Source organism: Acinonyx jubatus, chromosome D3 (assembly GCF_027475565.1).
Source record: "Acinonyx jubatus isolate Ajub_Pintada_27869175 chromosome D3, VMU_Ajub_asm_v1.0, whole genome shotgun sequence".
Lineage (NCBI taxonomy): Eukaryota > Metazoa > Chordata > Mammalia > Carnivora > Felidae > Acinonyx > Acinonyx jubatus.
Genome location: NC_069392.1, coordinates 33,446,626 through 33,470,800, shown reverse-complemented (window position 1 = coordinate 33,470,800; position 24,175 = coordinate 33,446,626). Strand labels below are relative to the sequence as shown.

The 24,175-nt window shown below is 36.4% G+C and overlaps 1 protein-coding gene across 2 annotated transcripts in view; it reads left to right on the top strand.

Moving 5' to 3' along the window:
* VAPA (VAMP associated protein A) overlaps positions 1-17,521 on the top strand; it is a 44,292-nt gene extending 26,771 nt beyond the window's left edge. Inside the window, exons 4-7 of one of the 2 annotated variants that reach the window (XM_027068471.2) lie at positions 136-216; positions 8,755-8,889; positions 13,431-13,604; positions 16,734-17,521. In XM_027068471.2, the coding sequence (XP_026924272.1) occupies positions 136-216; positions 8,755-8,889; positions 13,431-13,604; positions 16,734-16,892 (549 nt within the window). In that variant the 3' untranslated portion in view covers positions 16,893-17,521. The remainder of the gene's footprint in view (positions 1-135; positions 217-8,754; positions 8,890-13,430; positions 13,605-16,733) is intronic. The other variant, XM_027068472.2, reaches the window with a different exon arrangement.
* Positions 17,522-24,175: the final 6,654 nt, after the last annotated feature.

Genomic DNA, 24,175 nt, shown 5'->3' with positions numbered 1-24,175 from the left:
AGAGTGATCAATATCAGGGTGCAGCCGTGCCTCCTGACTACCCCTGCTTCAGACAGCTACGGTTGTCCCTGAGGGGAAACTTATTTGTCATGGTCATGCTTTCTCTGTCTCATGTTTGGTTTTGTTTGTTTGTAGTGGAAAGAGGCAAAACCTGATGAATTAATGGATTCTAAATTGAGATGTGTATTTGAAATGCCCAATGAAAATGATAAATTGGTAAGTAGGAAAATGTAAGAAGATTGGAGGCTGTTAAGTTCTCGTTTACTTTGAGATGAATTTTGCTTCTGTTTTTGGCCTTTTTGGGTTGTGTAATGATGCTGTTCTACTTTATAAGATTCAGTGCTTTATTAAGTTTTTAAAAAACTTGAGACGCTTTTTTCATTTTAGACATTTTGTCCATTCAAGAAGAAAAATGCTTTTAGATAACAATCTGCATGATGGAGAAGAATCAGTTAATTCTCCCCAATTTTTGCCACTTTTTAAACCACTTCAAGTTCTTTAGAGTGAGACATATATATGCATAAATATAATTAAATAATAGACATAAACTCCTTTTTGACAACTGTGTACCAGCAATCTGGGGATAAAAGATGTAATTTACATGAACAGGTAGTTTATTCCCAAGTTTGGCTATTGCCAGGTATTTTATTTACTGTTGATTTTGGTCAAAATCCATATGATTTTATTTCTTAGTAAGTAATTTTTGTGTTGCTTTTGGGTTGATGTGAGGCAGATACAGTTTGGAGGACTGAGAGATATATGTGTGTAGTTTGGAAAGTCGTCTGTGATTGTATAGGATGAGTTGTGGTCAGTTTCCCTATTCCCCTTCTTAAATTCAGATTTTAGTCTTTTTCTGTGATTTGTAGGAGGGACTAGACAAAGTTGAGTTGAGTGAGTTTTTTCTTTTGGTGACTTAATATATAAAATAATGTGGGTAAATAGAAATGTTGAGTACAGTTAGGTTACAGTGTGACATGACTGTTGCCTTGATCTGGAAGCGATTTGCCCTATTGAAAAGTAAATTCCCAGATTAGATTTATACATGGGCTCAATTATTGTGTTCCTCTTTTAGGATAAGCTGAAATGAAAGAGTCCCTGAATGGTAACTAGGTGTCAGTCAAATTATTTGTGTTTTTTAATGCCCTTTTAAAGGCATGTTGAGGTATTTGCCAAAAATAAAAAATGTAAATGCATATATTCTTACTGGAAAGTGGGGGTTCAATGGCATGTTTATGCTTCCCATTTGTAGTCTACTCTGTCTTTTGCCAGTGCTGCTAGAAAGCTCATAGCTTGCATAGCTCTTAGTATTGGAACTGAGAAAACGTAAATAGCACATTGTCTGGGTTGACTAATAATATGTTATTTTTTTCCCAGTTTTATTGAGATATAGTTGACATATAGTATTGTACAAGTTCAACGTGTACAACATAATGACTTAACATACATATATTGTGAAATGATTACCATAATAAGTTTAGTTAACATCCATTATGCCATTTAGATACAAAAAAGGAAAAAAAATGTTTTTTTCCTTGTGATGAGATCTCTTAGGATTTACTGTCTTAACTTTCAAATATACCATACACCTGTGTTAGGTATAGTCATCATGTTGTGCATTACATCCCCAGGACTTAATTTGTCTCTTAATTGGAAGTATCATACTTTTTGACCACCTTCAACAAGATCCCCCATCTCCCTACCCCCTGCCTCTGGTAACCACAAATGTGATCTCTTTTTCCATGGGTTTGTTTTGTTTTTGTTTTTTAGATACCACATATAAGTGAGATCAGACAATATTTGTCTTTCTCTGACTTACTTCACTTAGTACAGTGCCCTCAGGGTCCATCCGTACTGTCACAGATGGCAGGATTTCCTTTTTTGTGACTGAATGATATTCCATTTTATTCCTCTCCCTCCCTCTCCCCCCATATATATCACAACTGCTCTATTCACTCATCAGTCAGTAGCCATTTAGGTTGTTTTCATGTTTTGACTGTTGTAAATAATATTGCAGTGAACATGGGGATGCCAATATCTCTTTGATGTAGTGTTTTTGTTTCCTTCGGATCTGTTCCCCAAAGTAAAACTGAATGGAATAAGGATTGACTTACTTGAAAAGCACACTTGGATATTTCCTCACTTGGAGTTGTATGTCAGCTTTTATAATTCCTTAATAAACGTAGTACGAACTGGCTTTTTATCTGGACTTCTGTTATACTCTGTGTAGCAGACAGTTTGAGAGGCTAACTGTGAAAAAGGCTGGAATGCAAGTACTTGATATTGTTGATTAAGAGGAAAAAGCCAGACCAGAAGTTGATGGAAGTGATATGGCTATGATAGTAGTGCCTAGCTGTTCACGTACCCCATAGAGGAGACTAGTAATCCAAGAAAGTGGTTTTGGATCTGCTAAAGGGCTTGAGTAAGTACTGAGTGGAATTTCTGGAGTCCCATACCGTGGAGCATGAACAGAAATAGTTTGGCCCTGGAACCTTTTCAGAGCAGGTATTATTAGTAACCTAAGGTCTGTTCAGTAATTTCAAAGTACTTCCAGACACTATCTGCCTCTGAGCCTAGATGAACTAGCTGCAGAATGTATTTCTGCTAATAGAACTACTTGGGCTTGTGGTGTAGTTATTACCTATTTAAATGGTAAGGAGTAAGTGTTAAAGGTAATGATTTTTTTAAAACCTTTTATTTGGAAAAACTTCAAACAGTTACAAAGGTACAGTGAGCCCGTTAACCCCTGACCAGCTTTAAGTTACCAGTTTATTGTTAACCTTCTTTTATCTAACCCTCACCACTTTTCATTTCACGTATTAAGACAAACCCATACGTAATATAATTTTGTCTGTAACTATTTTGGTATATATCATTCAAAGGTAACTTTAAAAAAAGGAAAAATAATTTAATGACTGTACTATTCATCAAGCCTTTAAAATTAGCTTAAGGTATCATTTAATATTGTCAAACTATTCAGGCAGCATTCAAATTTGTCTCACAGATGCCATTTGTTTTGCAGTTTGTTTCAGTTGAGATTCAAATAAAACCTACATACTGCTATTGGATGATATGGGTCCTGAATCTCTTTAATCTGTAGATTCCCTCTCTGTTTTTCTCTTGCAAATTGTTTGTTGAAGAAGCTGGCTTTGTCTTACAAACTTTTCCCCATAGACTAGATTTTGCTGATTGCATCTTTTTGTGGTGTCGTTTAACTTTTCTTGTTTCGTATATCCTAAAATCAGATCTAGAGGTTTGATCAGATTTTGATTTGTTGTTGCTGGCTGGGGAGAGGCAAGACTGCTTTGTGGGTGTTGATACATTCTCTCAAGGAAGCATATAATGTTGGGTTGTTTTTTGTTAAGTTCACTAACCACTGGTGTGCAGTGTGTGGGTGAGTGGTTCTCAGTCAGGGATAATTGCCCTTGAGGGGACATCTGTCAATCTGGAGACATTTTTGGTTTTCTCAACTAGGCATCTAGTTGGTAGAGGCCAGGGATGCTGCTCAGCTCCTGTGGTGCCTAAGACTGCACTCACAAGGAATTATCTGGCCCCAAACAACAATAAAATCAAAATTGAGAAGCTATAGTTTAGTATATTAATTTATTTAAGATTGCATAATGATATTTTGTCATTCTTCATTTTATTAGTTACATTTGTAGACAGAAATTTGGCTCATCTAATATTTGGTTATTTATTCAGTGGTATAGAGTTTGCAAAGGCAAGGGAAATTTCCTGTCTTTCTCTTGAGTTCTGGGTTTTCAAAAAATGAGTTGGTCACAAGCGTCCCTCTGATGTGACTACAATCAGTCAGCCTACCTTCCTCCTTCTTTCCCTCCCTTTTTCCCTCCCTCTTTCCCACATTATTATAAACTCATGGACTTGAACATGTTTGTGTTTCAACTCCTTGCAGTCACTATCAGTATTAATTTCATATGTAGGAGCCTCCTCTTGTTTGTTCCTGAGTCCTTTTACTATAGTTGTCTTTGGGAATTTTTTTTTCTTTTAATTGGAAGTTTTTATTTAAATTTACTAAGTTAACATATATGGTAAAACTGGTTTTAGGTGTAGAATTTAGTGATTCATTACTTACATATAAGACCCAGTGCTCATCACAAAAGTGCCTCCTTAATACCCATCACCCAGAGAATTTTCTTGATGTCTAGTATGGCAAGATATTTCCAGGCCCAGACCTGGAATCATTCCCTTCTTTCACAAGCTCTGAAACTTTTCAGTGGGAGATGGTATTTGAAGACCACAGTCTGGGCACTGGGGTAAAACAATGATTTTTAGTTTTGTCAGACTTTCTGTAAGACCATTCTTTTGGCCAAGATTAGAATGGGAACCTGATTGTCATTTGAAGACACTTCTTTAGATGGTAAAAGTTTAATGTTAAAATCATGTTAGCAGCACATAGGATGATGTGTCTCCTTTTATTTCTTATGGTAGTGATTGGATCTTATGATTGGGATATGTTTTTGGAGATGTAGGATAACTTAAAATGTGCAAAATCCAACCCTGACCCTGGGTACCCAGCAGGTATCCAGTGAATCATGTAAGTTGCAGTTGTCATGTATGGACTCTGTTGGCTTGCTAGCCTTGCTGTCATGATTCCTTGATGGGTATTTTTTTTAAATTTTTCTTCACATTTATTTACTTTTTTGAGAGAGAGAGAGAGAGAGAGACTGAGCACAAGTAGAGTAGGGACAGAGAGAGAGAGGGAGACACAGAATCTGAAGCAGGCTCCAGGCTCTGAGCTGTCAGTGCAGAGCCTGACACGGAGCTTGAACTCACAGACTGAGATCATGACCTGAGCCAAAGTTGATGCTTAACCGACTGAGCCACCCAGGAGCCCCTGATGGGGATTTTTAAGTGTTCGGAATTCACCTTTCCAGTTTTGCACATAAAATGAGACTTTTAATATTTCAATATATCAGTATTTCAAATTTATACACTTCAAATGTATAAAAAAATTGCATCTGTACTATCTAGAGGTGGCCTTAATTGAGTAATGTGCTTGTTTTAAAAAGATGGACTGAAACACAGTTGTTTTATAAGGCAGTATTTCCCAAAGTGTATTGGGTTGAAAGGGTTATGTGGTCCAGTGAATTTGGAAAAATACTACAAGTACTATGTCTCCCAATAAACACATTGCACATATGCATATTAATGGTCCTGAATAAAGGAAATATGTTAATCCAAAATTTGTTTTTTAATGTAATGTAATTCTCATAAATATCGATGTTCTGCAAAATACGCTTTGGAGAAGCACTGATTATTACTGCTTAAATGCATTCTTGTAGTGCTACTAATCTGCAGATGCTACAAGAAATCTTCATTATTGAGAAGGACAACCTGAGAAGCACACCCCCAAGTTCTTTCAGAGTGGTTAGGTGACTTTCTGTCAACTCACCTGTTTAATACTGCTTCTCATCTTTTGTAGAAAATAAGAAGCCTCAAAGTAACCAAATCTGGTATATAGTTTTTGCTTATTTATTATAACTTTATGTATAAAGTTTTTGTTTATTTATTATAACAACTATAATATGTAATATTTAACAATTGAGAAAATCTTATATATGTAAATATATATTTATAAATATATATAAATAATATATAAATACTTATAAAACACCCTTTTTTTATAGTACTTTATTCATGTTGATAACTGTGTCTTGCCATTTCCAGGTCAGTATTGTCTATAGATAAGTTTATAAACCTGTTTAAATACCTTAGTATGTTTGACATACTAGCTTCTTTCTAGCATTATAGATAAAGTTACAAAATTACTTAACACCCTTTTTCTGTATATTTACCTTCAGTTTAGCGTGAAGCTTGCTGTTAGGAAATTAGGGCATTCTTCTTCTTCTTATTTTAAATGTTTATTTATTTTGAGAGAGAGAGAGAGAGAGAATATGTGCCTGTGCGTGCGAGCAAAGGAGAGGCAGAAAGAGAGGGAAAGAGAGAATGCCAAGCAGTGAGGCTCAGTCCTCCAGACCATGAGATCATGACCTGAGCTAAATCAAGAGTCAGTTGCTTAACTGTCTGAGCCCTGGAAATTAGGGCATTATTCAGTGGTGTTATACTTAGACAAAGTTTGTTAGTTTACTACAAATAAATTGATAAAATGCTATATGAAGCTGAATCCTCACTTTGACAAATTGATTAAAGATGACACTCCCTTATTCAAGGAAAATACATTTAAAAAATGTTATGAGGGGCGTCTGGGTGTCTCAGTCAGTTGAGCGTCTGGTTTCAGCTCATGTCATGATCTCACAGTTCATGTGTTCGAGTCCCACGTCGGGCTCTGTGCTGGCAGCTCGGAGCCTGGAGCCTGCTTCAGATTCTGTGTCTCCCTCTCTCTCTGCCCCTTCCCTGCTTGCACTCTGCTTCTTTGTCTCTCAAAAATAAATAAACATTAAAAGGTAATGTATATTTTTAAAAGTAGAGTACAAATACATTTTTTAGTTTATAGTTAAGATCACTGTAAATTCCTTGATCATTTGGCCCTTTGTTCTTTTTTAATTTATTAATATGTTATAAAAAGTATGTTAATTTAAGCAGAATTTCAGTTTAGTTTTTAACTAAATTAAGTTGTTGGTGACAACTTCAGGTTTAATATACTTTCTTTAAGGGTGACATATGTACTTTGTATTTAGCCTTATTTACTGGTCAGAGCAGTTGAGATGTATATCCACTTAGTGGTCCCTTACACATTTAAAGCGTTGATCATTGGCATTTTTGATCTTTAGTAGTCAACTCAGAAGAATTTGGTTAGTATCCACAAAGCAGATAACACAGTAGCTGTCAGAGTTGCTGATGCTGTCTTCTCCAAGTTGCTATCCTATAGATAGCAGGTTTCAAACTCTGATGTTGAGTCAGTGTATCTTACATTAACCACCCCATCCCACTTTCCCATTGTGCTCCCAGCACCTTACCCATCTTGCTCCCAAAAGGAGTAGATGGGCATTTAATTACATTATATAAGTGAACCTTACCTGTTTGAGGATCTGGATCTTTTAGGTTTGCTGTTAGTTTTAAGGCATTTACATGTTCTAAGAATAGTGGAAAAGGAAGTGTTACTATTTTGTTGATTTCTTTAGGTTTGTAGGACCTTGATACTGAATATATAAAAAAAAAAGACTGAAGTTCTGTGGTAAGAAAGGTACTGGCTTTAGAAGTGTATAGTGCTTGGGTTCTTGTTTTTAAAATTTTTGTAATTTAAAGAAATCATTTCTTGACAAAACAGTTCTAATTTATTTGAGCCATCATTAGAGTGGGCTTCTTTTTGGGACATAGTTCTTTGATCTGCATCATAGATGGAGTGACCTAGGATTTCAGGAACATTTTTGTCGTAAATGAAGGTGCTACTAATAATTATTCCAGGACAGCAAGCATTAACTAATACTGTCCTTAAGTGTGCTAAAATTTGTGGTCATCCTAGTTTTAGGGAATGCACGTCTTTGGATATATTTCAGTAAATTAATGGCAGAAAGTCTTTGAGTTGAGTTGTGTTCAGCACAGGAGCCATTCAGCATGTTCCCTGAGTTGTTGACAGCTGGAGGAGGCAGAGGATACTAAAGTGTTGACTATTTTATATTTTACAAAGTTGGGTTCTTGAATTATTAACTCTTTTTAGTTATTATCAACTGTGTATTATGAAATCTAGTGTTTATTTAGTGGAAGTGTTTTTTTTCATGATTGAATGTGGTTTTAATTAGCTTGTTATTTGTGATGTTTTATCACCTATCTAATTCTTTGTGTTCAGTTAAAAATTTTTTTGGTTTATTTTGAGGCCTCCAGTTATTCTTGATGTTTGCCAGATTTCCTAAATGTATTGCATTTCATTTATGCCCTCCATTTAATATACGTTAATGACATATTTTCTAGGAAAAAATATCAGTTTATCTTAATGAAGACTAATGGATTGTCAAGAACAAGGATTTTCTGTGGTCTTCTGTATAAAGATATTTTATGATTAAATATACATTGTTTTGTATTGAGACAAAGAACAGATTGGGGACTGCATTATTAAGTGAGATGGAGTTCTCATAGTCATATACAGTGATCTCTAGATGTCAATAAGTATTATTTATGAGTGTGTTTCAACTTTTTGGTATCATATTATTTTCATCTATATTAAAGGAATTTGAGAAAATAGGAATAAAACTATGGAGATACTGGTAAACCGGAATGTTAGGTGCATCCTTAAGTTTGTTTATTGGTCCTGGGAAGGGTGTGTGTGTGTGTGTGTGTGTGTGTGTGTGTGGGTGGGTGTTGAGTACAGGACAAGTTTATAAAATAAATTTTTTGAACCTCAAGGGGAAAAATTCATTTAATTTAAAATTGTTCAGGCTGAGTGTCACCAAAGGTAAGAAAATATCAAGTGCTTGTTTTTCAAATATTGACAAGGATTGATTAGCAATGAAAATTAAGAGTGCAAAATTAGAAGGTATTCATTTTAGGACAACATGAGGCGAGCATAAATTGAATAAGGATTATACATTTAATTAGTATAATGCAAATTGATCTTAGGTAATTTTCTTTGGGAAATAATATAAAAAGCTAGTTCAGAAACTTTTGTATTTTTTGCTTTAACATAGTTATTATTAGTGTTCTATCTTAATGCATAATATATTTTTATAGAATAAAATGTGAATGTTTTAGAGCCTAATGATTTCTCTGTTAGTCATTCCCAGTACCATGCAGGAGAAGTCAGTTTGTGAATCTGAGAATATGTTTCCCATGCTACCTCAGGGTATAACTCCACCAGGGACTGCTCCGGCTGTCGCTTCAATGAGCAGCATCAACAACACAGTTCCAACACCTGCCAGTTATAATACGAAGAATGACCCCAGGGGACTCAGTGTGTTCAAACAGGAGAAGCAGAAGGTTTGTTTTAGGGAGCTAACAGCTATAGGAGTCTGCTAGTGTTACTGGTTACGTTAATGTAGTTACCTAGCACGTATATGGTATTGAGTGTATTATGTGAAGCAGATAGAATTGACATTTTAGCCATGTTTAAAAATACAATAGAACCACAAATTGCTTGAAAATCATGCACCGAAACTATTCTCTGTTCTAAAAAAGCAAATTGAATACTTAATAAAATCTCAGTAGTGAGCAGGACAAATGGAAGTTGAACATTATTATGAAGTTGGTATAATTTTTTCTTTCATTGAGATTTGGGGCTCATTCTCTAAAAAAGGAGTTAGGAGTTTATTTGAATAGATGAGCAGTAAAGGTAGGAGCTGGCAAATGTTGCTATCCAGGCAAGTATTTTGTCATACGTATTTTTAGAAAAGATAAATAAAATTACTATTTTATATTTTGTTATCAAACACGAATAGTGGTAACCCCTCTTTAACTGTTATTGTTAGTTATTTACAGTACCCATGGTAGGAGGATTTGTGGTTAAACCCTAAATATCTTAGGTCATAGTTGAACGTGTGTGTTTGTATGTGTGTGTGTGTGCAGTTAACATTCACTCAAGTAAGATGACAGCACATCAATAAGATAAATGGTGACTTTGGGTGGTGTAATGGTTGCTATATGATTCTCTTTACCATTGTTTGCTTGCTAGAAACTTCAGGAACCCCATAGTTTGAACAGGTTGGTTATACTTTGATTTGGCTTTGCAGAGAATATGTATACTAAGGCTTAAAAATTTGATCCTTTATCTAAATGTCTAATACTTTATTGATTTTTGTGATTTTAGTTACTTATTTCTGGGAATCATGATTCTACAGAAATAGTAAATTGGTTTTTTAGAGTGAAAATAAGTCTTCAGTAACCTTGTTACTCAAATACTCTCTCTACCCAGGTTAAGGCCTTAATTATGCCTCTGACAGTTTTATGCCATAGCTGTTAATGTTAGTCTTTTAATTCCCTTTGCGTACATTTATACCCCTTAACTGCTAATACTCACAAGAACGTAACCCTGTAGTTAAATTCTTTAGCTCCTTTGTCCTTCTCAGGGCTTCACTTGCAAACACCTGTTTTGCCTTCTATTTTACTTTTCCCCTTCTGTTTCCAATCCCTTGCTCTCTTTTTCTGATTACCTCTAACAGGAATAATTTAAAATATTAGAATTGCAATTCTGAAGGTTGTTAAAAAGGAATACGGAAGTGAGTTCTATAATACATGGATGGAAAGGGATTAATGCAGACAGGCTCAATAATCTAAAATAGTGGAAAATGTACAAGATATGGCATAGTTTCTTGTCTTACTTGATACCATGGCCTTGACCTTCCCATTTATTCTAGTTTGCAGTGTTAAATATAATGTTCATATACTGTTACTATTCATCAAGTTTCCTAAGAGTCACAGCATGTTGAATCCTTCTAGTGTGCTTGTTTCATGGTTCTCAGAGCAACCAGTCTCCTCTTTCTGGACCAGTTTCTGAAGCAACTCTCAAGGAATGAGCTGTTTTCCTGGAGCCAAACCTCACTAATGGAGCTCCTGAATGGAAGTATATACTTAAAGTCCCAGCAGCCTTAGTGTTCCCATCAGGCTCTTCAGATGGTTGCTACATGAATGACTCAGCCCCCTGCCCAACTCCCTGTCTTTTTTTTTTTTTTTTTTAAACTCCCAATTAAGTTAGGTTATATATGATTATACTTTAAATATACACAAATAAATTAGATTTCATTGCATCTGCTACGTATGTTGACTGGTTTGTAGGGGCCTAAATAATAGTATCTGGTGGAAGTGTACTCCAAGTAACTTGTTTTATGTCTTACTTGACTCACTGTTGAAAATGTGTTTAAGCTTCACTGTATCCTTTGTGTTGTATATGTTTATGCTCCACAAATTGGTCATGACATTTTCCTTTTGTTATAAAAGCAGTATAACATTATGAAAAATTTCAGTGAAAAAGAAAAATCAAATTCTACCAACCATGAGAGATATTTGTTGACATGTTATTTAAAATGCTGGAGAGAGGGAAGCTACCCATCAAATGTGTAACAAGAGTGAGATGTTTATTTATTTATTATTTTTTGAGAGAGTGTGCACACATGTACACACAAGCCGGGGAGGGGCAGAGGGAAAGAGAGAATATCAAGCCGGCCCCACACTGAGCATGGAGCTCCATGGGTTCCATTTCATGACCTTGAGATAGTGACCTGAGCTGAACTCAAGAGTTGGAGGCTTAACTGACTGAACCACCCAGGCATCCTAAGTAATTTTAGTTAGGCACAGAATAGAGTAATTAATTTCACCATGTCATTTAAAATGGTAAAACATATACATATAAATGGATAATGATAAAAATGTTACAGTGCATGCTGGTTTTATAAAATGTGCATATGAGAAAATATTGGAAGATAATATTTGAATTTTTTTTTTTTTAACATTTATTTATTTTTGAGAGACAGAGACAGAGCACGAGCAGGGGAGGGGCAGAGAGAGAGAGAGGGAGACACAGAATCCGAAGCAGGCTGTAGGCTCTGAGCAAGCTGTCAGCACAGAACCTGAGGTGGGGCTCAAACCCATGAACTGTGAGGTCATGACCTGAGCCGAAGTCAGATCCTCAACTGACTGAGCCACCCAGGCGCCCCTGGAAGATACTATTTAAATAATAGTTGGGCTGAGTTGATGAGATTGGTAGTTTCCTCTCCTTCCCTGTCATAATTCTAAATTTTCTGGAATTTAAAGAATTTATTTAAAAATAAAAAAGCCAGTTGTGAAGATTTTGAGGATTCTACATTTTAATTTTTTTCTCTTATTGGCCTCATGTATCTCCTCTTAATTTTTAGTCAACATTCTGGTATGAGTCTATTTTTTTCCAAATTCTTAGAACCTGAGGATTCTTTAGTTGCCGTAGTATTGACTGTTGGTTTCATCTTTATAGAGGAAGGCAGTGAACTGCCCTTATTTTCAGAATTTGGACTTGTTCTAGGTTGGAATTGGAGCATACTTGAAAAGTCATTTTGAAATGAATTCTAATTACTGTTAAGGGAAAGAGTAAGAAGATTGGTGGAGAGAAGATAGATCTGATACAGATTTTTAATAATAGAGAGGGACAAGGGAGGATAAGGTGAAGAACAAGAAAGCTAGCAAGAGAAAAACTCAGAGGAGGAAATTGGAAGTAGGCTTCTTAGAAACCCATCACAGCCTGAGAAGTTTCTGAAGGAAAATATAAAACTCTTGAGTGTTGACAGGTCAGATAATGTGGTGTTGTACATTGGAACCTCATTATAACATTATTAATTTTTAATGGATTTAGGGATAATGATCAAATCACATTCCCTTCATAAGAAATATTAGTTTTACCCCTTGAACAAACAACTATTTACATTTAATATAAATTTGGAACCTGGGATGGTGTGATAGGTGTATAACCTATAATTAAATCTTAGGACTGTGGAATGCCATAAAGTTAAAGTGTTTTTTTAGAGCTTATATCTGAATAAAACAGTTTTTAAAATCTAACATGTTAAATTTCTAGCAAGTAAAATTTTAGTTAAAGAGATGATTCATTGCACCATTAACTGTTAAGATGTGTGTGTGATGGTATACATGACATAAGGGCAAAGGATATTGAGGCACGTTAGACCACAGGCTCAGGAACGCTTACTTAATTAGGCACTGCCCTAGATGTTTACCTGTATTGGGTAAGCTGGTAAGAATGACAATTTTGGGGCTCACAGTTTTAAAGCTGTCTGAGTGCTATGGTGATTCCATATTAAGTTTCATGAGTTAAAGCAAACAGTGTTCAAAATGATTTGAAAGAATCATTTACGTTTAACTCCCCTTCTCTTTTTTTCCCCATGATATGTTTGTGTTCATTATCTCCCCTCTAGTGTTTATATCCTTCAGTTATTTTTCCCATTAATAGAAGTTAGGTTTTCTTTTAAATGTTTTTCTTAGGTAGTCTCCTAATTTTATTGGAATTATTACGATAATGTCCCCCCCCCCCCCCCGAATCTCATTTGAATTGCAGAATCAGAGCACTAAAAATGACCTTCATATTTGGATTTTGGTTGGCGTCAGTCAGCATACTTTCATTGAATAACCACTCTTGGCCAAAGTGCTGGGTTTAGGGGTAAATGCAAAGAGAAATGATTCTTGCTCTCCTAGCCTTTGAAGTGTTGTAGGAAAGAACATCAAAAATACATTATTATAATATATGATAAGTGCTATGGTAGAGGTAAGTGCAGAGAGTTTGGGGACTAGAGGAGGGAGTGGGCTGCTTATTTTGACTTCTCTAACTGCCGACCTTTATTGATTTAGTCCTTCTAAAAATTGTTCACAGATGACTGTAATGTTTGGAATTAAAAAAAAAATTTGTATTAATGGAATCACAACCTCAAAAATTTGCATTTAAATAATTTTTTTGAAAAAGTGTGGAGTTTCAACTTGTATTTATTTGTTTAAAATCTCTAAGGAGATTGGTTAGTTAAAAAAGTCCCACTGTCTTTGTAATACAGAATGATCTGGAACCCAGCAAAACTGTTCCACTGAATGCCTCTAAACAAGATGGACCCATGCCAAAACCGCATAGTGTTTCACTCAATGATACTGAAACAAGGAAACTCATGGAAGAATGTAAAAGACTTCAGGGAGAAATGATGAAACTATCAGAAGAAAATCGACACCTGAGAGTAAGTTGCTTTTTGAAAATAAGTTGGGTTAAATGAAGGCATAGGATATGTGAATATTATTAGGCCATTTTATCTGTCCGTTTTTAAATTTATCCTTGGTCAGTTCTTTTTTTCCAATTTGATTATGTCTTTGCTTCCTACTCTGGCCTCTTTTACAGTTTTACCATGGCTTCTCATTGCCTGCAGGTTCCTTCCCTACTAGATGTCTTAGTTATTTGTGATCTGGCCTGTGGCATTAAGCTTCCTCTCTTGTTAGTAACTTCCTTCACATACGCCCTAGTCATGTGAAGCGCCTGAAATGGTGCTGCCCCACAAAGTAGGGACATAGGAAGCTGTTCAGCACTTGAAATGGGGTTTGAATTGACACACGTTGGGAGTGTAAAATACTCCTTGATTTATTCGACTTAGTACAGAAAAGTAAAATAGATCTTTTTTATATTGTTATTTATTGAAATAGTATTTTGGTTATATGGGATTGAATAAAATGGAGTATATTGGATTGAATTTTGGTTCTGTTGGATTGCATTTTATTATTAAAATTCATTTAACCATTTTCTTTTTACCTTTTCAACGTGTTGTTAGAAAATGTAAAAGTATGTAAGTGGCTCACATTTGAAGCTCAGATTATGTTTGTATTGGACAGCGTTGGACTAGAGTATCCTGAAGAAGCCTCTCTGATTATGATCTCTTTTTTGCTTTCTCAAATTTTTCCTTCTGACTGGAATGCCCTGAAATCCTGTTCTGCCCTGACCGGCATTTTCATACACGTGCTCTTGTCTTTTGGTACTCGGTTCTTGTCATCTTTTCAGTATAACCTTTTCTAGGACTTTCTTCCCCTTAGAAGACAAGAAACACGGTTTTGGAATGCTGTCTCCTTTGTTTCCGTGAAGACTCTGTCAAGTTACTGTTCCTGTTTGTCGGAGGTCTTTCTCCCTCTAGTGGGCGGTAGTGCTTTTGGGGGCAAGGACTGTACTCATTCATCTTTGCATTCATAGAACATGCATACAGTAGTCATTCATATATATGAATAAATGGATGAACTGGTGAATGAGGACTAATTTGAATATGTGTGGAGTGTATTAATAATACGCCTTTGAAAAATAATTACTTATTTCAAGACCTGAATACTTTTAAATTACCTTTTTAGGCTTTGAAGCTTTTTGTATCAAAAGTAGATGATACAAAAATGTATAGAAGTAATAAATAAGCTAAATGAAGGGACTTAATCTACATTTGATTATTCCATCTGTTAGATGTATATAGAACTATATGTACTCTGGATCAGAAGCACTGTATCTTGAATTGATCTGTGCTGAAATAATTGTCTATCTCTTCCTGTTTCACCGTACCCCTCAGGGGCCCCCAGCACCTCTCTGGATAGTGGAAAGATTATCTTCATTTCACACCTAGATCTACACACCATAGATTTTTAAGGATGCTGTTTTCGTTACCTTTATTTTATCTGCCATGACTTCCGTGGCACAGTTCTCTTCTTTGATGAAAGATGTGCTCCTTAGCATACTCAGTACATTTGTTCCTCTCTTTGCGGGAGGGGAGAAGTGGAAATAGTAAGAATAGCATAAGTAGGGCAGGGCTGGAAAATAGGAAGAGTGGACGGGGAGAGAGGTGAGTGAGATTTGGGTGCTGGTCTCTCTTTATAGGCTGATGTTCTGTAGGAGATGTTATTTGAAAAAGCATTCTGCTGTTTAAAAGGTGAAACAAAAGAACTTGAAGACCATTGGCTTATAGAATCAGTTACAGGCCCTTTAACATTTCATACATAAGGCCCATGATAATTTGTTGGCAGATTAACTTTCTTGAACATGTCTGATCACTGTTCCTTTTTATCTCTCTAGGCCTATGGTTCTTAATCCAGGCTGTGCATCTGAATCTCTTAGCGCTTTTTAAAAATACGTATGTCTAGGCCCTCCCCAGACCTAGGAAATCAGAATCACTAGGAGGATTCTCTAAAGTTCATGCCAGGTTTGAGAATCATTGTTCTCTTCACACAGGACTAATGAACATAAGACTAAAAAAAAATCCCACAAACCCTCAGAGAATCTACTAATTGCCCGTAAAACAGTATATGAGCTGAGGTGGACTCTTTTACTTGGTATTAGTAAGCATACTAGAGGAATCAATGTGAGAAAAGAAAAAAATTAGCTTGCATTAAGGAAGTAAAAATCTGCCCTGTCATTCATCTGGCTGGGATGATGGACACAGATAAAGTCAGTTGCCTAGGTAACAGGTATCAGTATTTTTCCCAAGGTCACTCTGTGGCCGGTAAAGGGTCCTCCTAACAACTTCCTACTTTGAGTGACTTCTGCTTTCTTACTGAGAAACCTTGTCCCCTAAAATCATACTGTCAGAAAACATTGCTGTGTGAAATCATACCAGTAAGAACCAAGCGACCCACTCTTGTCTAGAGGATCTGAGTCACTTTGACACAGAGAAGCAGCCTTTCTCTCCAGATCTAGGGGCACGGTGTCAAAAGAGGGGGTGGGTTCTGTGTACAACATTCCGTAGCTGTTGTAGTTTGTTGTTTCGGAGGAAGCAGGATTTGGTGTCTACTTTGTAGTCAAGACCCAGTGCTGACACAGGGGCCTCCTGCTTTGAGTTTATCAAAACACTTGTTACTTAAGTTTTATCCTGAAATTCCCTCTTCCTCCAAATCTCGTAAAATCCTGCCTTTTCTTTTTGGCCAGATAGTCCCTGTGCCTCTGTTGTGTGGATGCCCTGGTTGCAGTGTGTCCATAAACCTGTCACATCACAGCTTTGTTCCTGGTGGTCTTTGGTAACCAGTGTAAAAATACTATGGGCCACCACGGAAATCAGTGCATGCACAGAACTCTTCCTTACTTGTATTAGTACATTTTAGCAGGGTGTTTTCCTTCTGTATAAATATAGCTGTACCTGATTTTTCAGTTTGTTAGGAGTACAGTTTTCAGCTCTAGTTTTTAAAATCACCCTAGAAAGTCTTCTTAATGCTGGTTAGTGTGGTTAATCCCTGTTCCCATCCCAGCCACGTGCACACTGATCTGCTTTCTGCCCATAGATTTTTAGTTCGGCAGTTTTACCGTGTGCATACTTGTTTTTAAAACCTCTTTTTGTGCGTATGTTTTTTTCTAGGATGAAGGCTTAAGGCTCAGAAAGGTAGCACATTCGGATAAACCTGGATCCACCTCAGCTGCATCCTTCAGAGATAATGTCGCCAGTCCTCTTCCTTCCCTTCTTGTCGTAATTGCAGCCATTTTCATCGGGTTCTTTCTAGGGAAGTTCATCTTGTAGAGTGAAGCATGCAGAGTGCTATTTCTTTTTTTTTCTCTTGACCAGAAAAAGATTTGTTTACCTACCATTTCACTGGTAGTATGGCCCACGGTGACCATTTTTTTTTTTTTTTTTTTTTTTTTTTTTTGTGTATACAGCGTCATATAGGCTTTGCCTTTAATGATCTCTTACGGTTAGAAAACACAATAAAACAAACTGTTCGGCTCCTGGACAAATTGTATATTACCAGATCATCACTAGCAGATGTCAGTTGCACATTCAGTCCTTTATGAAATTCATAAATAAAGAATTGTTCTTTCTTTGTGGTTTTAATAAGAGTTCAAGAATTGTTCAGAGTCTTGTAAATGTTATTTTAATAATCCCTTTAAATTTTATCTGTTGCTGTTACCTCTTGAAATATGATTTATTTAGATTGCTAATCCCACTCATTCAGGAAATGCCAAGAGGTATTCTGTGGGGAAATGGTGCCTCTTACAGTGTAAATTTTCTCCTTTACCTTTGCTAATATCATGGCAGAATTTTTCTTATCCCTTGTGAGGCAGTTGTTGACTGAGTTTTTCATCCTTACAATCCTGTCCCATGGTATTTAACATAAAAAAAAATAAAACTGTTAACAGATTCTTGCTCGATAGCTTGTTTGTGTGTCGTGTCATTAGGTGGGGATACCAGGGAGTCCACTGTGTGGTAATTTGAAGTTTATGATGCATAATTTTATCTTGTATTGAAACCCTTTCATATATTACAGTATTTGTAGTTAAAAGTCCTCATTCTGTTAAGGAAAGGAATTGGTAACATTTCAAGCTACTTTCGGTATTTTGGAAGATTACAGTCAGTTTGTCTTCAAGATAATATAAAATAAGGAAACCCATGAGAATAAAAATACTGTAATTTTAGTCAGTTTATATGTATGTGCCTTGTGGCTCTGTTGCATTTGATTTATCCCATTCTTAACAGTTTCTTGTAGTGTCTTCTCAAGGAAGACTAATTCTTCGTGGTTCTCGTCAAGTGCTTTTTAACCAGCCTAATAATTACTTTTATTTTAGGACATTTCATAGTAATAGTTAAAAGTAGCTGTTTTTCCTGTCCAATCTGACATCAAGAGGAAATTTCTGTTATGGAAATTTGGAATTACTAAGCAAGCCTTGGGAATTTTCTTTGTGGAAAATGACTTTATCCTTTGCAAATCTACCTGTCAATGTGAAACACATTTTCAGTATAAATATGCATTTTAAGGTATGATACTTTCATGCACTTAGTCTTACGTATTCATTAATTTCACTTGTGCTAGCATAGAAAACTTTGGAACCAGAGACAGTATATTCGGGTTTTCTACTGAGTGCAGTCTGTCACAAGTGAGTCTTGATTCTTGCAAATATGTGTTAGTTTTGTAAAAGATGCACTTCTTTCTGAAAGGGCAATTGGACTTTGGGACTTGATGTGGTACAGTGAAGTATGTTAGGCCCAGGTCTGTGTCTACATTTTATAAACGAGTGAAATGTTCCCTTGAAGTATTTTGGTTGGCCTTTTCATTTCAAGTATGTTTTGAATTTGTCAGGTCACGTGTATTGTGTCATTGTGCTCTATGGTATCTTTTAGAAAACCTCTTGCTTGTGTGCAAAAGTTACTAAAAACACAAGTAATGCCTGTCCATCACTAGCATGCTACTACAGGTAATGTTTCCATTGTTGTTCCAACCCTTTATAGTCACTGTAAAATTTCCCTCCCTTTCTGATAACTGGAAAAGCATGCTCACGAAACGTGTTGCATTTTGTCCCATACATGCAGAATCCGTACTTCCATGGCTTAAAGCTCTCTATGTAATCAGCATTATTGGTGATAAGTACCAAGCTTAATATTTCATAGGTATAATTTTTTTAAAAATTTAAGTTCTCAAAAATGTAGCAAAATCCCGTTTTATGGGAATGCTCCTTAGAACTCATTTATTTCAGCCCCTTTGTTTTATAGTCATGGAATCTGAGGCCTTTCTGAGAATCAAGGGAACTTGTCCTGTGTCTCACATGTAGGTAGAGGCAGGCTGGAACTAGAAATCTGCTCTCCTGACTCTAGTGTCTTTTCTGGTAACTTTGCAGAAAGAAATTTGTCCTAATTTGACATGACTGAAATTACAAACATAAGATGCTATTTGATAAACATATGTGAAATTTCCCATCATAAGATTGTATTCCAGGCTTCTGTTGAATAGTCTCATGTATATGTTTGGTTTTAGTGTTTTGGTTAGAAATCCCCCCCCCCCCCGGGAATGAATACTGTGAAATAGAATGTATTTTTAGATAGGCATTTTACAGAATGCATTCTGCAAAGGTTGATTCTGGGGTAGATTGTAGTCTGGGCAGCATCTGCAAAATAAAGTATACATGGGCTTTTTAACTGCTTTACATGTCGGGAGATGCTCTCATTGTATAGAAGACTTAATTTCTACTCTTTTTAATTGCTGTATCAAATGTGATCAGATTATTTTACTACCAACAGTTACTTTGAAAGACTCCAACTGTATTAATTGACTGATAATATATAGATTAAATTGTTTGTCTTCACTCCTTACATGTTTAGAAATTTTTGCTTTGTCTGCCTGCTTACTTGTGTATGTAAGCATGAGGGAAAGCTGTTGCTAATATTGAAATCACAATCAAGTAACTAAGGCCTTAAGTTCATATGTGACGCTAAATGCACTACCTTATTTCATTCTTTCTATAACTAATGTACCTTAACTCTGCCCGTTCTTGTATTTACAAGAAACATATTTAAGAATTGTATTCTGAGTGTGTGGTTTGTTACCTCTTAAAAAAAAAAGCGATGACACTTGGAAAAAAGGTATGTGTTAATTTCAAAAAACAAAAAAAAATTCTGGTCAAACAAAGTATTTTTACTTTCTCCTTCAAGTATCTTAACTAAGAAGTTCTCTTAAAACTGATACTATCTGCTTTGGGGATTTCTTTTGGATTTTAATCATTCAAAATACACCACATTGAAAACCAAGTTTTATCAAGAGAAACACAAAGTTCTTACCAGGGTACTTTGAAAACATTCAAGTGATGATTTTCCTAGAGCTTTGCACATTCCTATTCATTGACTTTGGTGTGTGCATAGATTTTTAAAAATTAACCTTTATGAGAGGGAAAGATCAATGTTTACCGTGTGGAAAAACAACCAACTAAGAAGGTAAATGATCTTTATTTTCTAGCTTTCAAAAGAACTCAAACTATTGCGTGAATAAATAAACTGTTTAAAGACGGGGTGAAGTGTCGTTTTCCTTTCCAAGAAACAAAAGAAAAAAAAAGGAATTTGATTTCAACAGATTATGATGGTTTGTATGTGTATGTTCTGTTACATAGTAATAGTCGGTCTCTCACTGGCACTTGAGTTCTGATGGCATATCGTCTTTTGCTTAGTGACCTAGAGGTAGAGTACTTTTTAGTGGGAAGTGGGAACAGCTGGGTTTTTCAGTTCTATGTTTGATAGCCCGCTGTTATTAGAAGCCATGCTCCTGGAGAGTTCTGTGCAGGAACAGTGGCCTCTTGGGATTGCTCAGCCTGATGGAGGTTGGTGTGAAGAAGTTTGAACATCTATCCTTAAAAAAAGGAAATTTTATCTTCCTACGTTTCTGACTATAGAAATAATATATTCATTTTAGGGAATTTGGAAAATAAGTTGTAAAAAGGTAAAAAGTCATGGCAAATCCTGCCATCCAGATGCAGTATTGATTTGTGTGAACATTTATTTCCCTGTAGTATTAATTAAGCCCTTTAGGCATAATCATCATACATACAACTTTGTATCCCATACTTTGCCTCAATCATTTCTCTGTAGTGTATTGAAAAACCAAGTAGAAGTGATTGCAAAATTGCTTTATGTTTACAATCACGTTCTTGGCCATAAGGTTATGAACATTTTATGTATGATGGAAAGCTTGATTGGTCAGGTGGGTTCCCTTTCTAGTTAGGCACATCCTCCTACTTACCTCATTTCTTTTGTTGTAGAACTCGGTTTCTTATTTTCCAGTTCCTTTGTATTAACACCCATCTTGAAAGAAGGTGCAGGGAACTGTTAAGATAACTATTCATTCTGTTTTTAGCATTGGTATTCAGCTCCAGTAGTACATTAACTCATGTGAGAAGCTTAAGAAAATAAAGATATTGATGCTTGAACAGTACGTCCAGTGATAGATAATTGGCCTGGAGTGGTGACCTGGCATGGTCATTTGTTTTTAGCTCTAGTCATTTTAATCTGCAACCAGACAACTGCTTTATATAGGGTTTTAAATGCCAAAGCCAGATACAAATTAAGTTTATGTGAGACTTAAGTCTTACAGTATGGGGAAATTGCATTTTCAGCATTCTTTGTATATTAATCTTAAAAAAGTAAGTTGCAGGAGTCACCTTTAGGTATTGTTTAATTCCAGAGCTATCTGTAAAAGTTAAGATTGTTAAAACACAAGCAAATAAATGTTTTGTAGATAAATGGGAGCCATCTGCAAAAGAGAAATTTTATGGGATTCACTTTTAATTACCACTTTGCTGACAACCCAAGTGATTATCTTTACTCACCTGAGAAATTTATTTTGCCTGTCAGATATTTCTCAAAGCATGAGATGGTTTTCAAGGTTCCTACAAGTATGTGCCAGGTATTTTATGTCAACTCATTTAATTGTCACTCAGATCCTTATTAGTGTGTTAAAGAAGGGTTATGTAACCAAGGCTGGAGTGGTCCTTTAAGATTTAACCATTATAGCCGTGCCTGAGTGTCTCAGTCGGTTAAGCGCCCCAACTTTGGCTTAGGTCGTGATCTCGTGGTCCATGGGGTTTGAGCCCCACGTTGGGCTCTGTGCTGACAGCTCAGAGCCTGAAGCCTGCCTTTGGATTCTGTGTCTCCCTCTCTCTCTGCCCCTCCCCTGCTCATGCTCTGTTTCTCTCTCTCAAAAATAAACATTAAAAAAAAAAAAGGTTTAATCATTAAAGTATCTGAATTTTGACATCATGGTGTAAATTCTTAATACTGTTCTACAAGGAACAAAGGGTGCCAAGTAATGCAGATATTACTTGAGGAAAAATACACATTTTTTTGAGGGAGAGAAGTTACACCTAAATTCTAAGAAAGTGTTACGGAGAGTTGAAATTGTAAGTGATTGAAAACTACTTTACATACCTGAGCAATAAGAATTCCTCATTTTAGTACTTTCTTGTTTCAAGGAGTAGAGGTCTGGTAGGAGTTACAGAAAGGTGTTAATATGGTTTGGCGGGGGGGGGGGGCAAACTTGGTTTTGTGTGCTACGTTAATCTAGAAGTATATCCTTAAATGTGTAATATGTAGGTAAATATATGAGGGGTGTATCATGCCACTCTAAACTTAGGGAAATATTTCACTTGAGAAATTCCAACTTGTGAGAAAGCAAAGGAAAGTTTTGTTGCAAAGTATTTCGATGCCTTTTGTTCACTATCAAGCAAGGTTTATAATTTTACTGAAGTAAACTTTAGATTTTCGCTTAAAAGTTTAATGATCATATTTAATGATCATGTTTAATGTATCAGATAAGTGATTTGTCTCCTCAAGGGAGAAATGCTGTTGCATTTTGCGACTCCCATGGAATTTGTCCTTTGGGGAATTTCATTATGTATGTTTTAATGTATGTAAGAAACCATGATTTCTTAGATTTTACTGCAGTGAGGCAGTGTCTTAAGAACTGTAACGTTAATTGGGTAAAGTGGTTCTTTTGTAAGGTAAGTTGTGGGTGGAATGGGAATTTCAGGGGGTTGACTATATTGGAACATATGCCAGAAGTGCAAAAATTTGTGTGTTGATCATGTTTGCATAGTGATGTAGTAAGAGACTGCTCCTGTTACTTGTGACATCTTTGCATTTGGTTGAGGTAATAAATGGTGTAAATGTTTCCAACAAATGGTGTTTTAAACTACTTCAGTGTGTAAATAATCCTTCCCATCCAACTCTTGATCTCTTAACTCCAGAAAAGTACACTGCAGATGCCAATAGATCATGGGATTTTATGTTCATATAATGTGTTCCCCATCTAGTAGTGTGGGGATCGGAGGGGCTGTTGTGGCTGCAGAATGGTGTGACCTTTTGCTTTGATTTTACTGTTATCCTTATGAAGTTTTCCCCAGGTTTTGTTTTCCCATTTAGGTGTTTTTTTTTTTTTTTTTTTTTTTAAGGAGCAAGTCCTCAAAAATAGTAACTGAAATCTCCTTTATACCCTTCCCTGAGCACATTTTCCTTTGTCAGGCCACTAGCATGAGGTTTGTGTGTATCCTCCTTGTCCGTGCATAGATTTTACTACATATGTATGTAATAATCTGTTACGTAGTGTGTTTTGTCTGTTTTAAAATGTGACATAAGTGTTTTTTACTTAGAATATTTCTTATTCACCTAAAATTTCTTATTCGGAAGTCCCCACACTTTGAAGTAGGGTATCCTCTTCATATACTTGTGTGTATACGTTCATCACCTAACACACTCCACTCTATCAGCTTGGATCTGTGTTTCTGTTGCTGCTTATGCTACAATTGAAATTCTGACACTAATACCTACCAAAGGCCTTGCCACTGCTGAAGCTGCTGGCCAGGGGACAGTTGGTGGGACAAATGTAGTCCTAACAGCTATCTGCTACTATGTGTTACTGTGTATGTACATGTGCACACATAATTTCAGTTAAAAGATTTTTTTTTTAAGTTTATTTTTGAGAGCGAGCGTGCGAGCAGGGGAGGGGCAGAGAGAGAGGGAGACACAGAATCCGAAGCAGGCTCCAGGCTCCGAGCTGTCAGCGCAGAGCCCGACACGGGGCTTGAACTCGTGAGCTGTGAGGTCGAGACTGAGCCACCCAGGCGCCCCCATAATTTTAGAAGTAAAACAAGCCTAAGGGAAAAGACGAGGTGCTCAAGTACACGTGGCAGATCGCATTACTGGGCATCTTGGTTTGTGCTTGGAGACTGCGTATGTGCGCGTGTGTGGTGTTAGGGGAGTGGTTTCTCTTGTACATTCCTAAAAATAGAAAGATGTCCCCCCCCAAACCCTGGAATTCCTACTTCCCAGAAAAGACTTGGAGCACAGGACTTGCGTTCCCATGGGCAATAATTTGCCGGGGCCAAGTAGCAGTCCCACCTACAGTTCTCTCTTCTGGTGCTAGTGACCTGCACAAGCACTGTCTGCCTGAATATGTGACTCGGCTGAGATACTCCCTGCATAATACCGAATTCTTCCCCTGCCCTGCGCACTGGCGAGATTGCGAGTGGGATGTACAGTGGGATCTAGGG